This window comes from Mastigoproctus giganteus, chromosome 6, assembly GCF_048544385.1.
Source record: "Mastigoproctus giganteus isolate SK-2022 chromosome 6, ASM4854438v1, whole genome shotgun sequence".
Lineage (NCBI taxonomy): Eukaryota > Metazoa > Arthropoda > Arachnida > Uropygi > Thelyphonidae > Mastigoproctus > Mastigoproctus giganteus.
Genome location: NC_143580.1, coordinates 205,087,770 through 205,110,582, shown reverse-complemented (window position 1 = coordinate 205,110,582; position 22,813 = coordinate 205,087,770). Strand labels below are relative to the sequence as shown.

The 22,813-nt window shown below is 37.5% G+C and overlaps 1 protein-coding gene across 3 annotated transcripts in view; it reads right to left on the bottom strand.

Moving 5' to 3' along the window:
• Positions 1 to 22,813, bottom strand: part of LOC150084897 (zinc finger protein ubi-d4-like) — a 316,607-nt gene that overhangs the window by 201,076 nt on the left and 92,718 nt on the right. For 2 of the 3 annotated variants that reach the window (XR_016547118.1, XM_090376684.1), the window contains exons 4-5: positions 19,901 to 19,967; positions 3,339 to 3,581 (exon numbers count right to left, since the gene is read on the bottom strand). Coding sequence is in view for 2 of the 3 variants with exons in the window: in XM_090376684.1 (XP_090232810.1) it covers positions 3,339 to 3,581; positions 19,901 to 19,967 (310 nt within the window). In the remaining variant the exon portion in view is untranslated. The remainder of the gene's footprint in view (positions 1 to 3,338; positions 3,582 to 19,900; positions 19,968 to 22,813) is intronic. The other variant, XM_090376685.1, reaches the window with a different exon arrangement.

The following is a 22,813-nucleotide window of genomic DNA, read 5'->3' as shown; positions in this document are numbered from 1 at the left end:
TCTCTGCTGCTTTTATTTGCATTCTTTGCCAGAGACTTCTCATAATCTGTGTTAGCTTGTGTAATCTCCTTTGCAACTTGATTACAGACTAATTTATATATACCATAGGCTTCTGTATCACCTGATAACTTATATACATCCCATGCATTTTTCTTCACTGCCATAAGTCTCATCAGTTCATCTGATATCCATTTAGGTCTATGCCTTGAACTGTATCTCTTAGTTGGTATAAAAAGCCTAGTAACTTCTATGATGACATCCCCAAATGTTCCCATTTAGAATTTGCTGTTGGTAACTTAATCAGTTGGCCCACTGCATTGAATTTAAAAACTGTCTGAGACTGCTGTCGTCACCTTTAAAAAAGCAAAAGCCCTTTCCTGTCTCTTTGACAGTACTTACATCTTTAAGTAAATCCCAAATCAATACACTGTGATCATTACCACCTAATGAGCTTTTTATGTGCAGATTAGATTCTTATTTCAAGAATGGCCACTGCTGATTAACCAGATCAAGAGCACTGGTTTTTTTTTTTTGTCTGGTCTCTCTAACATGCAGGAAACATCACCCAATAAATCCACAAAAGCCTTGCTAGTGTGTGAGTGACCAATCTATAAGGTTGAGTCAACATCTAGAAAGTTGAAATCCCCCATTATCGGGCAACTCTATATGTCTGTAGAATTGTTCATTATGCTCATCACAGTCATTAGGCCTATCACTCCTACCCTCATTTTTGTTTTCCCAGTACTAGTATCACACCAAACTAACTCAACATTGCAATTACCACCATGCCCACCAGATGCACTACCTTGGATTTTATGTGCTTCTTAACTAAGAGCATTCTTACCCCCCCTCTTCCTGCCTCTCACTTCTGTTCGCATTGTATTCCACATATTCAGATCCTGAATCCCTTATATCTGAGTGACATCATTTATAGTATCTCACGTTTATGATTATTTGATTATTAATGATTAAATACATAGTATAATAAACATTACTAACTACCAACATTGATATATATACAACTAAATTGAAAATTTTGGGCGTTTTGCAATTATGTGGGCAATAATAAGAAATCACTGTAATATTCTCTAAGGCTTGGGATGAATATTAATGAATTAAATAGCAATGCTGAGAACAAAGTAAGGTAAAATGGAACATCACAGAAAATTTATCAGGGAACCACAACCCTCCATTGTAGTCCCCAATGAAGTTTGTTTTGATGTTATCATAATGAATATCATCATAGTGAATGTATATTGTATTTTATTACACTGTTCAAATCATTAGCTTTTTTTTTTTTGTATTCATTCAGCTTTCAATATTTCTTTCTTATATATCTACTTTCCTTTCCCTCATTCTTCTAGATTGGCATCCTACATATTGAACATTTCAACTTAATATTTTGGCATTAAAATTTTGTTTATACACACACACTGATAAAAATTCTATCAGAGAATAAGTTCAACATTGATTTCATTTTTTAAACTAAATGCTATTCTCGTGCTATTATCATCTTTATATAAAATGTATCAAAACTGGTTACAAGTTATTCAAAAACACATACTAAGATCCCCTATCCCTGGACTGACACGTATATTTAACTTCCTTTGAGACAGCAGTTGCCTTGACTTCTACTTGCTCTCCCCAGAAAAAATATTTATGGGCATACATAACTGAAATAATGAAATATCTAAAACTATATATCAGCAACAAAGTGTTGCAACATATATTGGCACCTGAAATGCGACAAGATGATGTTGAACTGTAAAAATATTTTACTGTCTGCTAATCATATATGAAATTTTGGCAAACAAATAGACAGTGTGCAATCAACAGAATTTGAACACCACTGAATTAAAACATTACAACAATCCACATTTTAAAAATGCACCTAATTTTAATTAAATATTTCTGCTATATAATGCATTAGCTAGTCGGTTGTCAGATTCCTTACACATGCTAGCACATTTATCAAGGTATATATAACTTTAAGAAACAAAATATCTAAACTGGAAAAACTGTTATTTAGTATTCTCTTTTCTAGTACACTATATGAGTTCATATTTGATATTACTACTTTACTGGCAACAATTTGATGGGTACTGAACATAAAATAAATTGCATATGCTAGCTAAATAAATCGTAATAAATGTTTAGCACGTATTCTGAATAACATACACCTGTATATTCTTATTCACTACACACTGATTTACTATCTAATATAACTTTCATATATCTATATCAAATACTTATACAAAAATATACAAAAGTATAGAGGGTAAAAAGCATTAATACTTCTTGGGGACAGAGGGGAAAAAAAAAAAAAAGCTGAAAAGTAATGAATAACAATAACACAACTACTCAAAACCCAAAAAAAATAAAATAAAGATATTTATTTTAGCTTTGGCATTCCTATTTAGAAATAAAAATTTCACCCCATCTGTGAATGCTGATAAAAATTCTTATTATAACTTGTTATGAATCCAATTAGAAGTTAAGATTTTTTAAAATTTATTCTAATTAAATGTGCAAATATTATTTTTCTTGATTTCATAAGTAATTGAATTAGTATAATTCCATATTGAGAAATGAACACAAATAAGGTAAAGTAACTAATAAAATGAATTTTTCACTGTAACAAGTTAACATATCAACTCTATTAATAAAATCAACTTTTTTTTTTTCATTACGAAAATGTTTAACTACATTAAATATATAATGGAGTGATGATAATGATGATGATGATGATGTGCATGCAAAGAAATGTGCCAGACAGGGTATAACATGCAATATTGATATGGAATTATGCAATTTTTTTAATGATGGGAGGGGGGAAAAAAAGCAAGCAACAGCATACAAGACAGAAATACAGACCCAAAGAGGATCGCCTTCACTGTACAGCAAGTTAACAGGTTTGATATAAATTTCAGGCTGCTTGTGTTGCAAAAGAAGAGAATAACATGTAAGGAAATGCATGTACTGCAATGATATGTTAGTGCCATTTCCACATGTAAATGTGATGCTGTTCTCTAAAACTAATTTACTTTCTATATAACAACCTATATTAACTTATTAAATTTAACCATTATTGAATATGTAGTTAAAGGCAACAATTTTGTTTTGTTCAGGGAAGAAATTCTTAAGCCATCTTCCCCTCCTTTTATACAGGAAATCCCACTATTCACACTACACACTCTTTTTTACCATGCCAAAAAATATACATATGAAGGTAAACACAATCTAAGCCATTAAACATTCCTTAATATAACATGCAGGAAGGGAACTCCTGCAAGGTGGGGAAGATGTCTCTTGAGTCAGGCTATGAATGCCTGCCGTACCATTGCCTGGAGCCTTTAGGAAAGTCAAGAAGCTGTCCTGAAATTTCCTCAAACCTGCCAGCGGGTCATCAGAAGTGGTCCCTCCTGAAGAGGAGGGGGCTGATCCCCCTGCTTGAGAAGAGGGTTTGGGAGGGGGAAAGCTTGTCTCCTCCTCAGTATTATCTGTCGACCCATTGTTGTTGTTGTGACTATGTGTGTAGTGGTAAGATAAGCCAGGACGAGTCTTGTAACGGGCGCCACAAACTGTAGAAAAATAAAAGGATGTATTTATCTTACTAAATATGCATTCATAACAAAAAAAAATGGATGCAATAAAAGAAACAATGTAACTAAAACAATAGTGAAAAAAAAAATGAAAAAGAAAATGCAACTAAAAACCATTTAGCTGTAACATTAATTTTCAAATATTTTAGTATAAACTTCATGAGAAAGATTAATAAAAAAATTTATATTCTTCTTAAAACATGAGGGCAGACTGAAAATTAATGACTTGTAGTTCTTAATCTCAGCATAGATGTTGCAGCAATTTCGACTAGGTTCTCTATGCATACACACAGTAACATTCCTGTGTGGTTATTTGTTTACAAGTTACACTCATTGATAATATGGATGAGCCCAAAAAAAGAGAATCAAATGTGTAAGGCCGGCAACAGAGCAATATTATTTCAACACAACAAAGCACAATCTCACCAGAACTATACAACACTGCCAATAATTTCATCCTAGGATTTGAAGTTGTTCTATATTTTCTCTATAGCCTACATTTAGCTCCACATTCTTTTTTTTTTTTTTTGTTCCAAAAGCTTAAGAAACATCTCTGAGAGAACAGATATGACTTTGACAAATATGCTAAAGCAGACATGAAGAGATAGTTAACCTCTCAGTCAAAATAATTTTACTTAAACAGCATAAAGCACATTAAGTGTCAGATGAAATGTATCGAGTTAGACAAGCCATATGTAGAAAATTATACATTACATTAAAGAACTTTCTTTTTTTAATCTAAACTTTTTTCCTTTTAATTCAGTGCTATTCATTCAAAGTTATGTAATCAGAAGAATAACTTTTCAGATTACCCTCATATCATATATAACCAATATACTGTGTGGAAAAAAGCTATATTATAAATAAGAAAGAATAAAATCAAAATATTTGGCTAAAATTTCATTTGGCATACACATCACAGAATAAAAAATTATTCTGTCTGAATAAATTAAGCACACTGTATACACACACATAGGATGACCTAAATTAAAGTTCACCTGTTCGGGACTAGAGGTGCTTGACGTGCAAGGCCATATTCCCACAAATTCAACAATACAAGGGCAATTGTATACAGATGCCAGTCACTTTAGCTACATGCTCTATCTTCAATAGGGTATATGATTGGAGAGTTTCACACCATTTGACATAAGTGACCATAATGGAATCTGCTTTGAAATAAAGTATGAAGATAAGATCCAAGAAAAGAAAGAAATGGAAAGGTTCTCTGTTAAAATGGCTAATTGGATGGCTAAAAGGGATTAAATTCCATTGGCCAATAGATGCCTTCACCTATAAATTAACCGTTGGCAGGTCTCTTGCCTGTATGCACATCAGGTTTCTGGGAGCATCGCCAAGAGGAGTCGTCGTCAGCAGGTAAGAATTTAATCTCTTTGTATTTACTTAACTTAAAATCTGGTTCTATTGTAACAATAATCCAAACATAAAATTGTGTATCTGAAAACATTGGTAATTGTAAGTGTAATATTGTAATTGTAATATTGGTAATTGTATTCAATTTGTAACCCTTTCTATTTTTGTTTTCCCAACAGTACAGTTTGATGATGGGTATCAGTAAGATACCTGAATACCTTATGAAGTTAGTTTAGGCAAATAGCTTAATAAACTATATCAGCGTTTCCCAAACTGGGGTCCACAGACCAGTTCCAGGGGTGGGGGAGGGGTATGTGAAACATTCAGAAGGTATCAAGTAATATGCGTTTATTTTCTTAAAAAATATGATAGAATCACGAATTTTGTTATAGAACATTACTTCTTTTCGATATAATTAGTATATATTTATTTCAAATTATTTGTTCTATGTACAGCAAAGTAATGATAAATAAAGTTATTATTATATATCTGTATAAAAATATGAATAAAGTTGAGTTGTTTCACACACAAAACTTTGAATTTTTTTTTTTCAGAAAACCCAGTGTTCACACACACGCGCGCACATGTGTGTGTGTGCGTGCTGTACTGTACTGTACTGTACTGTACTGTACTGATAGAATCACATGAATTTTGTTATAGAACATTACTTATTTCTTCTCACTATGGCTGAATTAATCAGCCTCTGGTGTAGGTTGCTTGAAAAAATCTGGTTTTTCTTCTATGAAAGTGGAAGAAAAAGTTCTGAAAGTAGGGAAATTTTCCCTCCATGTGGATTAAAATCTGAAGCCGCATATTTGAGTTCAGGAAGCAGTGAACATTCTAACCGATTCAGAGATAAAAAATTTTCTTGATGAAAAAGGGTGACATTTTCCCTATGTGATTTTCACTTTTGGAATAGATTATCAGGAAGCACAGTCCTGATATATCTTCCATGCTTGGCCTTTTTTATTATGGTGGTAATATCATCATTATTTTCTAGTAACAACCATGATAGGGTCCCAGAAGAAGGATTTACATACATTATTCAGGATTCATGAGAGATTTTTCTGAATTTGGGGCCTGGGCTGCCCACCCACCATGGAGCTGAAAGGTCAGCCATACCTGACAAGCAATAAATGTGTTCGGGAGTGCAAAATTAGAAGAGCTATTCAAGCACCATAGCCCCACATCCACCAGAATGAAACCCATCTGTTAGGGCAAGAGAGTAAGGAACTTGGCATCAGCATGGTTGACTCTCACAGGTGAACTCACTGGCCAAATGACCCTGGGCAAGCCTTCTCAGGATCTCTACACCTTGTTAAAGTATAAACCAAAGTGATGTGTTGAACCTGGACCACTCAACTACCAGGCTCCCCTTTCCAAATTTCTACGGATCTCCCTTACCGGGGCACACACCACATTCTTACTACCATGGTCTAAAAACTAGGCTGTGGGCACTGGAACCCAGTGATGCTAGTCTGTAAGATCAACAGCATCACTGGGAGGTTCTCTTACCATGTAAGATTCATCAAAATCCTTCTGATATCTTTTTGACGGAAGACCACAGGAGGCATTGAATGGAGCGTGTTGGGAATGGTGGGAGGTGTTTTACCAAGATCATTAATACATGAGCTGGAAGAAAAATGAGATGCTAGCAGGTCAGCTTTATCCTTGGCTGAAGTGACAACAGAACCATCTGGTTTGGACAGAGGTGGGAGCAGAGATGGGCAAAAGTTGCGGCCAATAGCTTTGGCAAGAGACCAGAATGCTCGGCTACCATTAGGGCAAGAAGCAAGTTTTCTACTCTTAGCCTGTTCAAACTCTGGTTTGGATTGATTAATAACTGCTTTACAATTGTTGCAAGCTTTGGTGTAGACAGAAAATGAAACTGAAGAATTAGAAACAAGCCATTTACGATATGCAACATTCTTCTCTTGAACAGCCTTAGCACATTTATTGGAAAACCAAGGTTTAGATAAAGGACGAGATTTTAAAGTGGAGTGTGGGATAAAGGATTCCATTCCTGCAAGAATAATTTCCCTAACACGATCTGAGCAAACATTGACATCAGAAGTTTTGAAACAGTAATCCGACCAAGTAAACACATGGGTTGTGTTAGGGTAGCTAAGAATAGAAATAGATGCATGTATACTTGCGTGTACACCAATGCTAGGAGTTTAGTAAATAAATTTGATGAATTTGAGGTATTTCTCAAAACATCAAAGGCAGATATTGTTGGGATATCAGAGATGTGGTGTCACACAGATATAAGGAATGCAGAACTGGAATTTGGGGAGTACAACGTCTACAGAAAGGATAGACTGGATAGGAAGGGAGGAGGGGTTATGCTATTAGTTAAGAAATACATAAAATCCAAGGAAGTGAAGCCAGTGGACATCGCTGGACAGTGCAGTGTCGTGTCAGTTTGTTGTGACATAAGCATTGGGAGATCAAAATTGAGAGTAGTAGTGTGCTATAGGCCTAATGACTCTGATGAGTATAATAAGAAACTGTACAGGGAAATAGAGTGGGCCAGTAAATCGGAGTCTTATAATGGGAGATTTTAATTGCCCCAGATATTGACTGGAATTTGGGGGCTGGTCACTCACACACTAGCAAGGCTTTTGTGGATTTATTGGATGATTGTTTTCTACATCAGCATGTTCGGGAGGCAACTAGAGGGAGGAATACTCTTGATTTGATTATCAGCAGTGATTCTTCATGCATTAAGAATCTGTAGATAAATGAACCACTAGGTGGCAGTGATCACAGTGTGCTGAAGTGGGATTTACTCAAAGAGGTAACTACCATTAAGGGTAAAGGGAAGGGTTATTGCTTTCGTAAAGGCGACTACGATGGACTGAGACAGTATTTAAATTCTATACAGTGGGACCAACTGATGATGTTACCAACAGCAAATGCAAAATGGGAAGCATTCAAAGAACTTATCTTGGAAGCTACTAGGCTTTACATACCAACTAAGAAATATTGTTCAAGGTTTAGGCCTAAATGGATGTCAGATGAACTAATGAGGCATATGCAGAGAAGAAACATGCATGGGATATATACAAATTAACACATGACACAGAAGCCTATGATAGATACAAGTTGATCTGTAACCAAGTTACAAAGGAGGATAGGCAGGCGAAGGCAGATTACGAGAAATCTTTGGCAAGGGATGCAAAGAAAAACAGCAAAGAGTTCTTTACTTATGTAAACTCTAGAAGGAAGGGGATGAATCAGATTGGTCCACTTGATATCGATGGGTCAACTGTTGATGATCCTGCTCAGGTAGCTAACAAACTAAATGAATATTTTGCATCGACATTCACACATGAGTTATTTAGCAAGGGGAATGCCAGAGGTGTATTCAACTCTAGCAGTAAGCTAGAGAATCTAGTAATAACTGAGAGTAAAGTGGAGGAGAAATTGTTGAAGATAAACACAAGAAAGGCACCCGGGGTGGATGGGATCAATCCAGTTATATTAAAGGAGGCAGCAGAGGAAGTAAGCAAACCCTTAGCCATAATTATGAGAGATTCCTTGGACTCAGGGGAGGTACCCATTGACTGGAGATGTGCAAATATGACCCTAATTCACAAAGGAGGATCAAAGGCTGACACAAGTAATTATAGACCTGTGAGTTTAACTTCTGTTCCAGGAAAATTAATGGAGGCACTAGTTAAAGAAGCACTGCAGGATCATTCAGACAAGACTTCAGTTATAGCTCAGACACAGCATGGTTTTGTTAAGGGGAAGTCTTGCCTGACCAATTTGATTGGATACTATGATGCAGTCACAAAGGAACTGGATGCAGGGAATAACTTTGATATTATATACTTGGATCTTAGAAAGGCTTTTGATACTGTTGCACATGGAAGACTGCTGCACAAATTGGAGCAGTGTGACATTGGAGGCAAACTGCTGCTGTGGATAAAGGGGTGGCTGAGGGGGAGAAGACAGAGAGTGGTAATCAATGGACACTGCTTGTCGTGGACTAATGTTATTAGTGGAGTCCCTCAGGGCTCAGTGTTGGGTCCATTATTGTTTTCTGTATTTATAAATGATATTGATGATGGTATATCAAGCTTAATGTCGAAGTTTGCAGACAATACAAAGGTAGGCAGGGTTGTCAAGGACACACATGACACTATGCTGCTGCAACAGGATCTGGAAAGGTTGAGCAGATGGGCTGAGAGGTGGCAAATGAAGTTTAACATTGACAAATGTAAAGTACTACACATGGGAAACAGTAACCCCAGAGCAATGTATCAACTCTGTGGTACTACACTGACAGTGGTAGAGAATGAAAGGGACCTGGGGGTGGTTGTGCAGGCAGATATGAAATTCTCTGAGCAGTGCAGACGGGCTGCAAGAGTAGCTCATGGTGTATTGTCAATGATATATAGGAATTTTTCTAGCAGGGATAAGGAGCTGATTATTCCCTTGTATAAGGCAATGGTCAGGCCACACCTAGAGTACTGTATACAGGTCTGGAGGCCTCATTTCAAGAAGGATGTAGAGCTGCTGGAACGAGTACAGAGAAGGGCAACAAGATTAGTGAATGGAACAAAGGGGTGCTCTTACGAAGAAAGGCTTAAGTTTTGCAAATTACAGTGTCTGGAGACTAGGTACCAGCAAGGAGATCTGATAGAGGTGTATAAAGCCTTGAATGGTTTGGGCATGCTCAATGCTGATGGGATTCTTCCTCTCGCTCAGAATAATCACCTGAGAGGGCATAAATTCAAATTGAGGAAAGACAGATGTAGGATAGACGTGCGGAAATTTGCCTTTAGTCAGCGGGTGGTTGGTTGGTGGAACAGACTTCCATCCCTTGTCGTGGAAGTTGATAGCCTAAATAAGTTTAAGGCTCAGCTGGATAGGTATTTCGAACGAACAGAGGGGTGAAGTGGAAGTGGGTTTTTTTTTTTTTTTTTTTTTTGGCTGATGCTACATAAGCTTGCTTTCTTGCATCAAATGCCTCTACTAATGCTAATGCATGAAAAAGTCAAGAGCTTAACAGAGAGAATAAGACTAGTGGAAAGATAAAAGACAAGAACAGAAAAATTCTATATAAAAAAGAGCACATAATGAGAAGATGGAAAGAATATATAGAAGAGTATATGATAAAGCAAAAAAACCAAAAGTCTGGCCCGTTACAGCAGAAGGTGAAGAAGAGAACTTGGGACCAAAATTAATCAGAGAAGAATTTGAAAAGGCAGTGGCCTCGTTAAAAAATGGGAAGGCAGTTTGACTGGATGATATACCAGAAGAAATTATAAAAGGCTTAGAGAAGGGGCAAAGAAAGAATTGTTCTGGATTTGCAGAAAAATCTATGAATGTGGAAGCTGGCCCTAAGACTTTCTAAAATCCATTAGAAAAGAAGAATGCAACAAATTGTACAGACTGCACAACAATCAGCATGATTTCCTACTCCTCAAAAATATTACTAAAAATTCTCTCAAATTAAACCAAAAGCGAGGGGTTGTCAATCCATAGAAGAAGACCAGTTCGGGTTCAGAGAAGGATGTGGGACCGGAGAGACAATAGGAATATTAAGAATACAAGCAGAAAGAAGCATAGAAATAGAAAAAGATCTGTAAATCTGTTTTGTTAATCTTGAAAAGGCTTTTGACAGAGTGGGTTAAGCTGATGGAAGTCCTAGGAAAGATTGGCCTAGATAAAAGAGACCTGAAACTAATTTGGGAATTTTACATGGGACTTTACACAAACAGCTGTGGTTTGGACTGATGTAGAGTAAACAGAAGTAGACATTGGTAAGGGTGTAAGGCAAGGATTTTCCATGTCCCATTTGGAATTTTAACCTATATGCAGAAGCACTGATGAACGGAGTAAAGTAGGAGGGGGAGATGATAAGGACAATAAGATGACGACCAGGTATTGACTGCTAATAATGAGGAAGAATTTCAAAGCTCCTTGGATATCCTCAACAGCAAAGTAAAGGAGTACAATATGAAGATTAACAGCAAGAAAGCCAAAATAATATTAATTTCAAAGTGGCCAGGAAGAAGAAGAATCAATATAACATTAGATGGAATAATATTGGAACAGGTGGTCAGATACAGATACTTAAGAAGCATAATGAGAGAAAATGGAAAAAGCCTAGAGGAGATATTAAGAAAGCAAATGGAAAACATTAATACGGACTGTGGTATTATACGGCTCAGATTCAGGGACACTGGGAAGAGAGGAGATTAGGTAACTAGAAGCTTTCAAGATGTGGGTGTGGAGACTGGAATGGGTGAAATGAGTGAACAGAGTGACTAATGAGGAAGTTTTGAGGTAAATAGGAGAAGAGAGAACATTAATAAAAGAACTAAGAAGAAGATAAAAGAACTTTATAGGATATGTATTAAGAGAAGAAAGCATGATGAGGAAAGCGATTGAGGGGAAGATGTGTGGGAAAAGAGCTGTTGGGAAAATGAGAATTGGAATGATGGATTGGATGGGAAGAGGAAATTATACCAAGAAAGGCTATTCCCATATCAGGAAAGACTTCAGTTTGGCAACTTACAGCATCTAAAGATTAGTCACCTGCAAGGAGATCTGGTTGAAGTGTTTAAAGGCTTTGAATGGATTCAGTAAGCTCAATGCAGATGAAATCCTTTCTCTTGCTCAGAATATAGATATGAAGAGACCTAAATTCAAACTGAGGATTGATGGTTACAGGATAGATGCATAGAAATTTGCCTTCAGCTAGCAAGTAGTTGAATGCTGGAACAAATTTCCATCTGGTGCTGTAAAAGTAGGTAGTCTGAATAAATTTAAAGAAGAACTAGACAAACTATTAGAAGAGATGGAAGCACTTTTTTTTTATGGTGGTATAGGAAGCATAATTTTTTTTTTTTGACTAATACTGTAAAAGCTTGCTTTCTCGGATTTATTAATACTAATATTATATCTATGTAAACTGCAAAACTGTATAATTACTTTGTGCAAATGAATACACAGAGTAAGTGTAAAAGTAAGTATACCATAACTTGATAGCTAAGGTACAATGTAAAACTGTATAGCAGAATACATATCACTGCATTAGTATAATATGGTAAAGTCAGTCAAGTATAGTCAATTAATCAATTAAATTTATCAACCTTATTAATTTTCATTGCATTGCATTTAAACAGAAATCATGACACAGACCAGAGCAGCAAAGCAAACTGAAAAGGTAGCAGGAGTGCTGTGGCTCGGGGTAGAGCCAAAGGAGGCGATTCTCCAATGCATCACAGCCTAAAAAAATGAACAACTTCTGAAACGTTTGTGAACCTTCCTAGAACAGGACATGATCTAGCCAAGGAGGATGCTATTGCGTGTGCTAGGTGCAGAGACTGTCATGAAATTAGGCACCAACTTGGCATTCTGATGGGCGTCTATGAGAGATTGAGGTGTAGGGTAAATGCCCTCAAAGAAATTAATATGGGGGCCCCATCAAGCTCTCAGCTGCCCAGCTCAACAGCTAAGCTCACTCCTGTGCATCAGGCAACACAGAGGCAATCTCCAAGGCAGAATGCACTGGTTCCAAAGGAACTAATTATTGTTGATGACTCTATTGTCAGGGAGATGGGAAATATACTATGCAAGAAGAACAGGACCAGCGTATGTCTGCCAGGGGCAAAAGTTGATGACGTTGTAGAGCAGATATCACCTTTTAAGGGCACAAAAGGTGATATTGTTGTAAACGTTGGCACTAATGATATTAGGAGTAGGAGACCGGCAGAATTACTTAACAAGTACAGGTCACTGTTGAAAAAAAGCCGTGAATTAGGGTTGAATTTTAAAGTGTCTGCAATTCTGCCCAGACACAATATGATGAGAGTCTTGTCGATCAATTCGGCCCTGGAAAGAATGTGCAAGGCTCTAGGAGTAGAATTTTTTTCAGCCTGGACTGTACTTGCTAACAAGAGAGACTGCTTCTATAGGGATGGGATACACTTAAATAGAAAGGGTGCAAGAATATTTGCTGATGCTGTCGAGGCAGTGTTAGATGGGTCGGAAAACTGATAGCTTGGGGGGATACAAGGACTAATAGTTTAACAGTAGCCGTAGGCAGAGGTGAAGGTGATTCTTGCACAACTTCTATTAGAATAAGTAGCGACCTGGAGCGTGGGGTGTTGGGGGTTTCAGGGACTGATGGCAGTCATCCTGAAATAGGTGGGTATATGGGATGTGTTAGGGTTAATTAGGAATAGGAGTAGGAGCATGTATGTATACCAATGCTAGAAGTATAGTAAATAAATCTGATGAATTTGAAGTGTTGGTCAAGACATCAAAGGTGGATATTGTTGGGATAGCAGAGACATGGTGTCACACAGAGATAAGGAATGCTGAACTGGAATTTGGGGAGTACAATGTGTACAGAAAGGACAGACAGGATAGAAAGGGAGGAGGTGTTATGCTGTTAATTAAGAAAAACATAAAATCAAAAGAAGTGCATCCAGTTGATATAGATAAACAGTGCACTGTTGAGTCAGTTTGGTGTGACATAAGCACTGCGAAAGCAAAAATAAGAGTAGGAGTGTGTTATAGGCCTAATGACTCGAATGAGTACAATGAACAATTGTACAGAGAAATAGAGTGGACAAGTAAATCGGAATGTCTTATAATGGGGGATTTTAACTTCCCAGATACTGACTGGAACTTGTGGACTGGTCACTCACACACTAGTCAGACGTTTGTGGATTTATTAGATGATTGTTTTCTGCAGCAGCATGTTCGAGAGGCAACCAGAGAAAGTAATACTCTTGATCTGGTTATCGGCAGTGATCATTCATGTATTAAAAATTTGCAAATAAAGGAACCACTAGGTGGCAGTGATCACAGTGTAATGTTGTGGGATTTACTTAAAGATTTAATTACCATCAGGGGTAAAGGAAAGAGTTTTTGCTTCCGTAAAGGTGAGTACAGTGGTCTCCGTCAGTTTTTAAATTCTGTACAGTGGGATAAACTGACAATGTTACCAACAGTAAATTCTAAGTGGGAAGCATTCAAGGAATTAATCATGGATGCTACTAAAAGTTTCATACCTATTAAGAAATACTGTTCAAGGTTTAGGCCTAAATGGTTATCTAATGAACTAATGAGACTCGTGACAGAGAAGAAAAATGCATGGGATGCATATAAATTATCAAGCGACTCAGAAGCCTATGGCAGATATAAGCTAGTCTGTAATCAGGTCACAAAGGAGGTTAGGCAGGCGAAGGCAGATTACGAGAAATCCTTGGCAAAACATGCTAAGAAAAACAGCAAGGATTTCTTTACTTATATAAACTCTAAAAGGAAGGGGATGAATCTGATTTGTCCACTTGACATCGATGGTTCGACTGTTGATGATCCTGCTCAGATAGCAAACAAACTGAATGAGTATTTTGCATCTACATTCACAAATGAGGAATTATTAAGGTTTGAAAATGGCAGAAGGTTATCAAATTGTAGCAGGATACTTAATTATTTTGTAATAACTGAAAGCAAAGTGGAGGAGAAATTGTCGACGTTAAACATAAGAAAAGCACCTGGGGTGGATGGGATCTATCCAGTTATATTAAAGGAGGCAGCAAAGCAACTAAGCAAACCCTTAGCCATAATTATGAGAGCGTCCTTGGACTCAGGGGAGGTTCCCACTGACTGGAGATGTGCAAATGTATCCCCAATTCACAAAGGGGGATCGAAGGGTGACACGAGTAATTACAGACCAGTTAGTTTAACTTCTGTTCCGGGTAAAATAATGGAGTCACTGGTTAAAGTTGCATTGCAGGATCATCTAGACAAGACTGCAGCAATAATTCAGACACAGCATGGGTTTGCTAAGGGAAAGTCTTGTCTGACAAATCTGATAGGATATTATGATGTGGTTACAAAGGAACTGGATGCAAAAAATAATTTTGATATCATATATTTGGATTTCAGGAAAGCTTTTGACACTGTTGCGCATGGAAGACTATTGTACAAATTGAAGCAGAATGGTATTGGGGGTAAGCTGCTGCAATGGATAAAGGGATGGTTAAGTGGGAGAAGACAGAGGGTGGTAATCAATGGGTGTTGCTCTTCTTGGACTAATGTTATTAGTGGTGTCCCACAGGGTTCGGTGTTAGGTCCACTGTTGTTTTGTATATTTATCAATGATATTGATGAAGGTATATCAGGCTTAATGTCGAAGTTTGCAGATGATACAAAGGTTGGCAGGGTTGTTAATGACAGTAATGGCACTGTGCTACTGCAACAGGATCTAGAAAATTTGGGCAGATGGGCTAAGAAGTGGCAACTGAAGTTTAACTTTGACAAATGCAAAGTACTGCATATGGGTAGAAGTAACCCCAGAGAAACATACCAACTGTGTGGTTCTACACTTAAGGTGGTAGAAAATGAAAAAGACCTGGGAGTAATTGTGCAGTCAGATATGAGGTTTTCTGAGCAATGCAGAAAGGCTGCCAGGGCAGGTCATGGAGTTTTGTCAATGATATATGGGAATTTTGCTAGCAGGGAGAAGGAGGTGATTGTCCGTCTGTATAAGGCAATGGTCAGGCCACGCCTTGAGTACTGCGTATAGGTCTGGAGGCCTCATTTTAGGAAGGATGTAGATTTACTTGAGTGTGTACAGAGAAGGGCAACAAGATTGGTGAGGTGAATGAAGGGATCCTCTTACCAAGACAGACTTAAGTTCTGCAAACTGCAGTCGCTGGAATCTAGGCACCTGCGCGGTGATCTGATTGAAGTGTATAAGGCCTTGAATGGGTTGAGCACGCTGAATTCTAATGGGGTCCTTCCACCTGTTCAGATTATGAACCTAAGGGGGCATAAATTCAAATTAAGAAAGGACAGATGTAGAATAGATGTGCAGAAATTTGCCTTTAGCCAGCGGGTGGTTAATTGCTGGAACAAACTTCCATCTGTCGTGGAAGTTGATAGGTTGAATAAATTTAAGGAGGAACTGGACAGGCATTTGGAGGGAATAGTGTGATTTTTTCTTTTTTTTTTTTTTTTTTGGCTGATGCTGCATAAGCTCATACACTTGCTTTCTTGCATCACATGCCACTGCTACTACTACTATGTTAAGAGTAAGAGAACTGCAGATTTACTCAACAAGTACAGGTCAATGTTGAAAAAAAGTCGCAAATTAGGGCTGAATGTAAAAGTGTCTGCAATTCTGCCCAGACACGATAGGAGGGAGTATATGATGAGAGCCTTGTTAATAAATTCAGCCCTAGAGAGTGATTTTGCAAGGCTCATGGGCTAGAATTTTTCTCAGAGTGGTCTGTGTTTGTTAACAGGAGAAATTGTTTCTACAGGGATGGGATACACTAAAATAGAAAGGGTATTTCCATTTGCTGAATATTTTCTGATGCTATCAAGGCAGTATTAGATGGGTCGGAAAGCTGGTAGCTTTGGGGGGGGGGATTCACAGAATATAGCCACTGGCAGAGGTGAAAGTGGTTCTTGCACTGCTTCTATTGGAATGAGCAGCAGCCTGGAAAGCAAGGTGCTGGGAATTTCAAGGACTGCTGGGATCATCATGGAACAAATAAATAGATGGGCTGTGTTAGGGTAACTAAGAGTAAGAATAGGTGCATGTATACTTGCATGTACGCCAATGCTAGGAGTATAGTAAATACATTTGATGAATTTCAGATGCTGATGAAGACATCAAAGGCAGATATTGTTGTCAGAGACATGATGTCACACAGAGATAAGGAATGCAGAATTGGAATTAGGGGAATATAATGTTCACAGAAAGGATAGACAGGGAGGAGGGATCATGCTGTTAGTTAAGAAACACAAAATCTAAGGAAGTGCATCCAGTTGACATGGGTGGACAGTACAGTGTTGAGTCAGTTTGGTGTGATATAAGCACTGTGAAAGCAAAGTTGAGAGTAAAAGTTTATTATAGGCCTAATGACTCTGATGAGTACAACAAACAACTCTACAGAGAAATAGAGTGGGTCAGTAAATCAGATTGTCTTATAACTGGGGAATTTAACTAACAAGATAACAGATTGGAACTTGTGGGTTGGTCACTAACACACACTAGAAAGAGTTTGTGGATTTATTGGATGATTGTTTTCTACAGCAGTAGCATGTTCGTGAAGCAACCAGGGGGAGTAATACTCTTGATCAGATTATCAGCAGTGATTATTCATGCATTAAGAATCTGCAGATAAAGGAACCACTAGGTGGCAGTGATCACAGTGTACTGATGTGGGATTTATTTAAAGATGTAACTACCATCACGAGTAAGGGGAAGGGTTTTTGTTTTCCTAAAGGTGACTATAGTGGTCTCAAACAGTTTTATAAATTCTATAGTGGAACCAACTGATAATGTTACCAACAGCAAATTCTAAATGGGAAACATTCAAGCATTCTGTTGTCAGGGAGAACGGAAATATATTGGAAGCTACTAGGAAGCTTGGAAACAATCTTGGAAGCTACTAGGAAGCTTGGAAACCATCTTGGAAGCTACTAGGTTTTCATACCAACTAAGAAAAACTGTTCAAAGTTTAGGCCTAAATGGATGTCAGATGCACTAATGAGAGTACTGCATACAGGTCTGTATACTCGTGGCAGAGAAGAAAAATGCATGGGATGCATATAAATTATCAGAAGACGCAGATGTCTATGGTAGATATAAAATAGTCTGTAATCAAGTGACAAAGAAGGTTAGGCAAGCAAAAGTAGATTACAAGAAATATTTGGCAAAAGGATGCAAATAAAAAAACAGAAAAGAACTCTTTATTTATGTAAACTCTAGAAGGAAGTGGATGAATCAGATTGATCCACTTGATATTGAAGCTTCGATTGTTAACGATTCTGCTCAGGTAGCTGACAAAGTGAATAAGTATTTTGCATCTACATTTAGTCGGGGAGGGGAATGCCAGAAGTTTATCAAACTCTGGCAGTGAGCTAAATGATTTTGTAATAACTGAGAGCAAAGTGGAGTAGAAATTGCTGAAGGTAAACAAGGGAAGGCACCTGGGTTAGCACCTGGGTTGGATGGGATCAATCCAGTTATATTAAAAGATTCAGCAATGGAAATAAGCAGGCCCTTATCCATGATTATGAGGTCATCCTTGGACTGGGAGATCCCCCACAGACTGGAGATGTGCAAATTTTTCCCCAATTCACAAAGGGGGAAGAAAGGTGACATGAATAATTACTGACATGTTAGTTTAACTTCTTTTCCTGGGGAACATAATGGAGTAACTGGTTAAGGAAGCACTACAGGATCATCTAAACAAGACTGCAATTATAGTTCAGACACAGCATGGGTTTGTTAAGAGGAAGTCTTGTCTGACCAATTTGATTGGATACTATGATGTGGTCACAAAGGAATTGAATGTAAAAAATAATTTTGATATCATATATTTGGATTTCAGGAAAGTTTTTGATACTGTTGCACATGGAAGACTACTGTACAAGTTAGAGCAGTATGACATTAAGGTCAAGCTGCTACAAGGGATTAAGGGATGGTTGAGTGGGAGAAGACAGAGATTGGTAATCAATGGACTAATGTTATTAGTCCTCTTCATGGACTAATGTTATTAGTGGAGTTCCTCAGAGGTCCGTATTGGGCCCATTGTTGTTTTCTGTATTTATCAAAGATATTTTTATCAAGGTATATCAGGCTTAATATCCAAGTTTGCAGACAATACGAAGGTTAGTAGGGTTGTTAATTACAGTAAGGACAGTGTACTAATGCAACAGGATGTAGAAAAGTTGAGCAGAAGCAGATGGGCTGAGAAGTTTAACATTGACAAATGCAAAGTACTGCATATGGGCAGCAGTAACCCCAGAATAACATACCAACTGTGAGGTACAACACTCAGGGTAGTGGAGAATGAAAAAGACCTGGAGGTAATTGTGCAGTCAGCTATGAAGTTTTCTGAGCAGTGCCGACAGACATAGGCTGCAAGGGTAGCTCATGGGATCTTGCCTATGATATATAGGAATTTTGCTAGCAGGGATTATGACAATGGCCTGGCCAGACCTTGAGTACTTCATACAGGTCTGGAGACTTCATTTTAGGGAAGATGTTGAACTACCAGAATGGTTACTGAGAAGGGCAACGAGATTAGTGAGTGGAAAAAGGGATTGCTGTTACCAAGAAAGGCTTAAGTTCTGCAAATTGCAGCATCTGGAGACTAGGCACCTGCAAGGTTATCTGATTGAGACCTTGAATGGTTTGAGCAAAGTCAATGCTGATTGGATTCTTCCTCTTGCTCAGATTCTGCACCCGAGTGGGTATAAATTCAAATTGAGGAAAGACAGTTGTAGAATAGATGTGTGGAGATTTGCCTTTAGCCAGCGGGTGGTTAATTGCTGGAAGAAACTTCCATCTGTTGTTGTGGAAGTTGACAGCTTAAATAAATTGTAGGCTGAAAACTAGACAAACTTTTGGAGCAAATGGATGGGTGAAATGGGAAGGGTTTTTTTTGGCTGATGGTAAATAAGCTTGATTTCTTGCATCATATATCTCTACTAATGCTAATGTGGGGTTTCTGAAATGCATTCCTGCACTATCTTACATCTGCATTCATTTTGAATTTAATTTGAAAATTAGATAAGCATAGTCAGTCTGTCTGTTCAACTTTCATAGCAAAGCTCTGTTATAATGATTAAATCAAACTGTCATATGTGTTACTTGGAGGGTCTTTTATAGGCTGCAAATCGTGGCTACTGACCACAAAAGAAAACTAATAATAAACACCGATAAATGGCGGTGGTCTAAGCTTATAAATCTGGAATCAAAAACATTCCCCCCGCATACACATTCTTATCCAAAACCAATGCAGTCACTAAGAATTTTAAACATCTGGATTTCTACCACATAGAAAAAAATTAAAATTAAAAATATAGTTTTTAAAAATCTATAAAAAGCTGCACATAAATTCATATTTAAGTAATAAAACCATGCTACTTACTTTCACAACTGTATGGTTTTTCTGCATCAGAATAATCAGTTCTGTCTTTCTTTTTTGTTCGTGTATTCTATTTTGATATAAACCACAATTATTTCAAAATAAATATATAAAATATACAAATTCTTAAAATAACAATGCACTTTAAATTACAAATTAATTAGAACTGGAAAGATATATGAGGTCTGCTCAAAATGTTCTAAGAATTTATGTACCCTAGTTTTTCTTTAAAAAAATTGGAGTAAACAAAGTAGTTTCCCTTTTATGATATGCAATCATCTCAAACATTCCTGCACTTCAGGAAACATCACTGGAAGTCTGCAACTGTTAAGTTAGTTGGGTTCTGCTGACACACTGGATTGGATGATTAAAATATCAAATCTCCTTTCTGCTTCATGTTTTGTTTGGTGGAAAGTAGGATTCCATAGGAATGTTTTTTGGCACAAAAATTTTTAGATGGAGGGTGCAGTGTATGCAAAAGCCTTATTGTAGTATGTCTGCTATTTTCAAACAACTGTTGGTGTTTCTCGTAATTTTCTTCCTTCGCCATATCAGAACCTCTATATAACAAGTCTCATTTACAATCTGACCATCCTAAACAAATTCATAATGAATGATAATCGGAATGGTTTTTTTAGGGGGGGAGGGCAAGTAACACTATTTTCATATTTGACTGAACTTATCACACTTTATTTGACAGAGCAAGTCTGGTTACTACCAATTGGGGCAACTAGAATTTTGTTTTAGGATCATAACCTGAAAAGTAATAATACCATGATTGGATACTATGATGTGGTTACAAAGGAACTAGATACAAAAAATTATTTTGATATATACTTGGATTTCAGAAAAGCTTTGACACTGTTACATATGGAAGACTACTGTACAAATTGGAGCAGTATGTTATTAAGAGTAAGTTGCTACAATGGATAAAAGGGCAATTGAGTAGGAGAAAACAGAGAGTGGTAATCAATGGATGCTGCTCTTCATGGACTAATGTTATTAGTGGAGTCCACCAGGGTTCGGCGTTGTTTTGTATATTTATCAATGATATTGATGAAGGTATATCGAGGTTGAATTTTGCAGATGATACAAAGGTTGGCAGGGTTGTTAATGACGGTAATGGCAGTGTGCTACTGCAACAGGATCTAGAAAATTTGGGCAGATCTGAGAAGTGGCAACAGACAAAAGAATTGACAAATGCAAAGTATTGCATATGTGTAGAAGTGACTCCAGAGAAACATACCAACTGTGTGGTACTACACTTAGGGTGGTAGAATGAAAAAGACCTAGGAATAATTGTGCGGTCAGATATGAAGTTTTCTGAGCAATGCAGACAGGCTTCCAGAGCAGGTTATGGGGTAATCTCAATGATATACGGAATTTTGCTAGTAGGGAAAAGAACGTGATTATCCCTTTGTATAAGGCAATGGTAGGCCACGCCTTGAGTACTGCATACAGGTCTGGAAGCCTCATTTTAGGAAGGATGTAGAGTTGCTTGAGTGAGTACAGAGAGAGGCAACAAGGTTGGTGAGTGAAATGAAGGGGTTCCTCTTACAAGAAAGGCTTCAGTTCTGCAAATTGCAGTGGCTAGAGACTAGGCACCTGCGAGGTGATCTGGCTGAGGTGTATAAGGTCTTGAATGGGTTGAGCATGCTGAATTCTGATGGGATTCTTCTGTTTGCTCACATAAGAACCTGAGGGGGCATAAATTCAAATTGAGGAAAGACAGTTGTAGAATAGATGTGTAGAAATTTGCCTTTAGCCAGTGGGTGGTTAATTGATGGAACTCTTACTATTACAAACTCCCATCTGTTGTTGAAGTTGATAGCTTAAATAAATTCGAGGAGGAACTGGACAAACTTTTACAGGGGAATGGATGTGTGAAATGATGATGTTTTTTTTTTTGTATTTTTTTTTTGGCTGATGGTACATAAACACATATGCTTGCTTTCTTGCATCACATGCCACCATTACTACTACCAGTTTAACAAAATACCATCATTCCTAGCAACTTCGGCTCCAACAATTTACTGAATCTCTGAATATTCTGGCTGTCTCGATGGGACAAAAATCTGCTATTTGAAACAGCTTGTTACTTACTCTCTTTCCACTATTTTGGCCATCACAGGTATACACCTGTGATGGCCAAAAATGTATGATGTAAGAGATTCATCATATTTTTAGTAAATCAGAAAGCGTTAAAAACATTGTTTTTCTCCCATAGTTCCTTTTTTACACTCAAAATTCCTGCAATTACAGCCATGATATTTTCACTATTGCACCCAAATTATTGAAAAAAATATCATAGACAAGCATTATTTTCTTAAGACACTATTTCAACATTTTGGTGTTGCTATTCCCCAAGTATAAGAACCTTGTGTGTCCCTTGTGTCATCTGAAAAAGAGTAAGAATGCCTTAAGCACCTAATGTACTCAATCCATATAACCATTTACACCTCAAGTCCTTCTATCAAGAAGAAGACTTGAGTTTTTCCCCTTATTAACCTTGTTGCTTCTCTCTGCACCCAATCAAACAGATTCAAATGCTTCCTAAAATGAGGCTTCCAGAACTGTATGCAGTATACCAAGTGAGCATAACATTGAATTATACTATGGTATAATCACTACCTTGTCCCTATGATAAAATTCCTGAATATTAATGGCAGAACCCCATGAGCTGCCCAAGCAGTATATCTACACTACCCAGAGCACTTCATACTGGACTGTGCAATTGCCATTCAGTCATTTTTAATCTCAACTACCTTGAGTATGGTACAGCGACTATTGATATATTATTCTCAGATTATTCATGTTACTCTCTCTCTCTCTCTCTCTCTCTCTCTCTCTCAGGGTAACTCAGCTGGCTGGTGCAGCATAAGCCTCAGGCTTCCTTGCATCATATGGCTAATAATA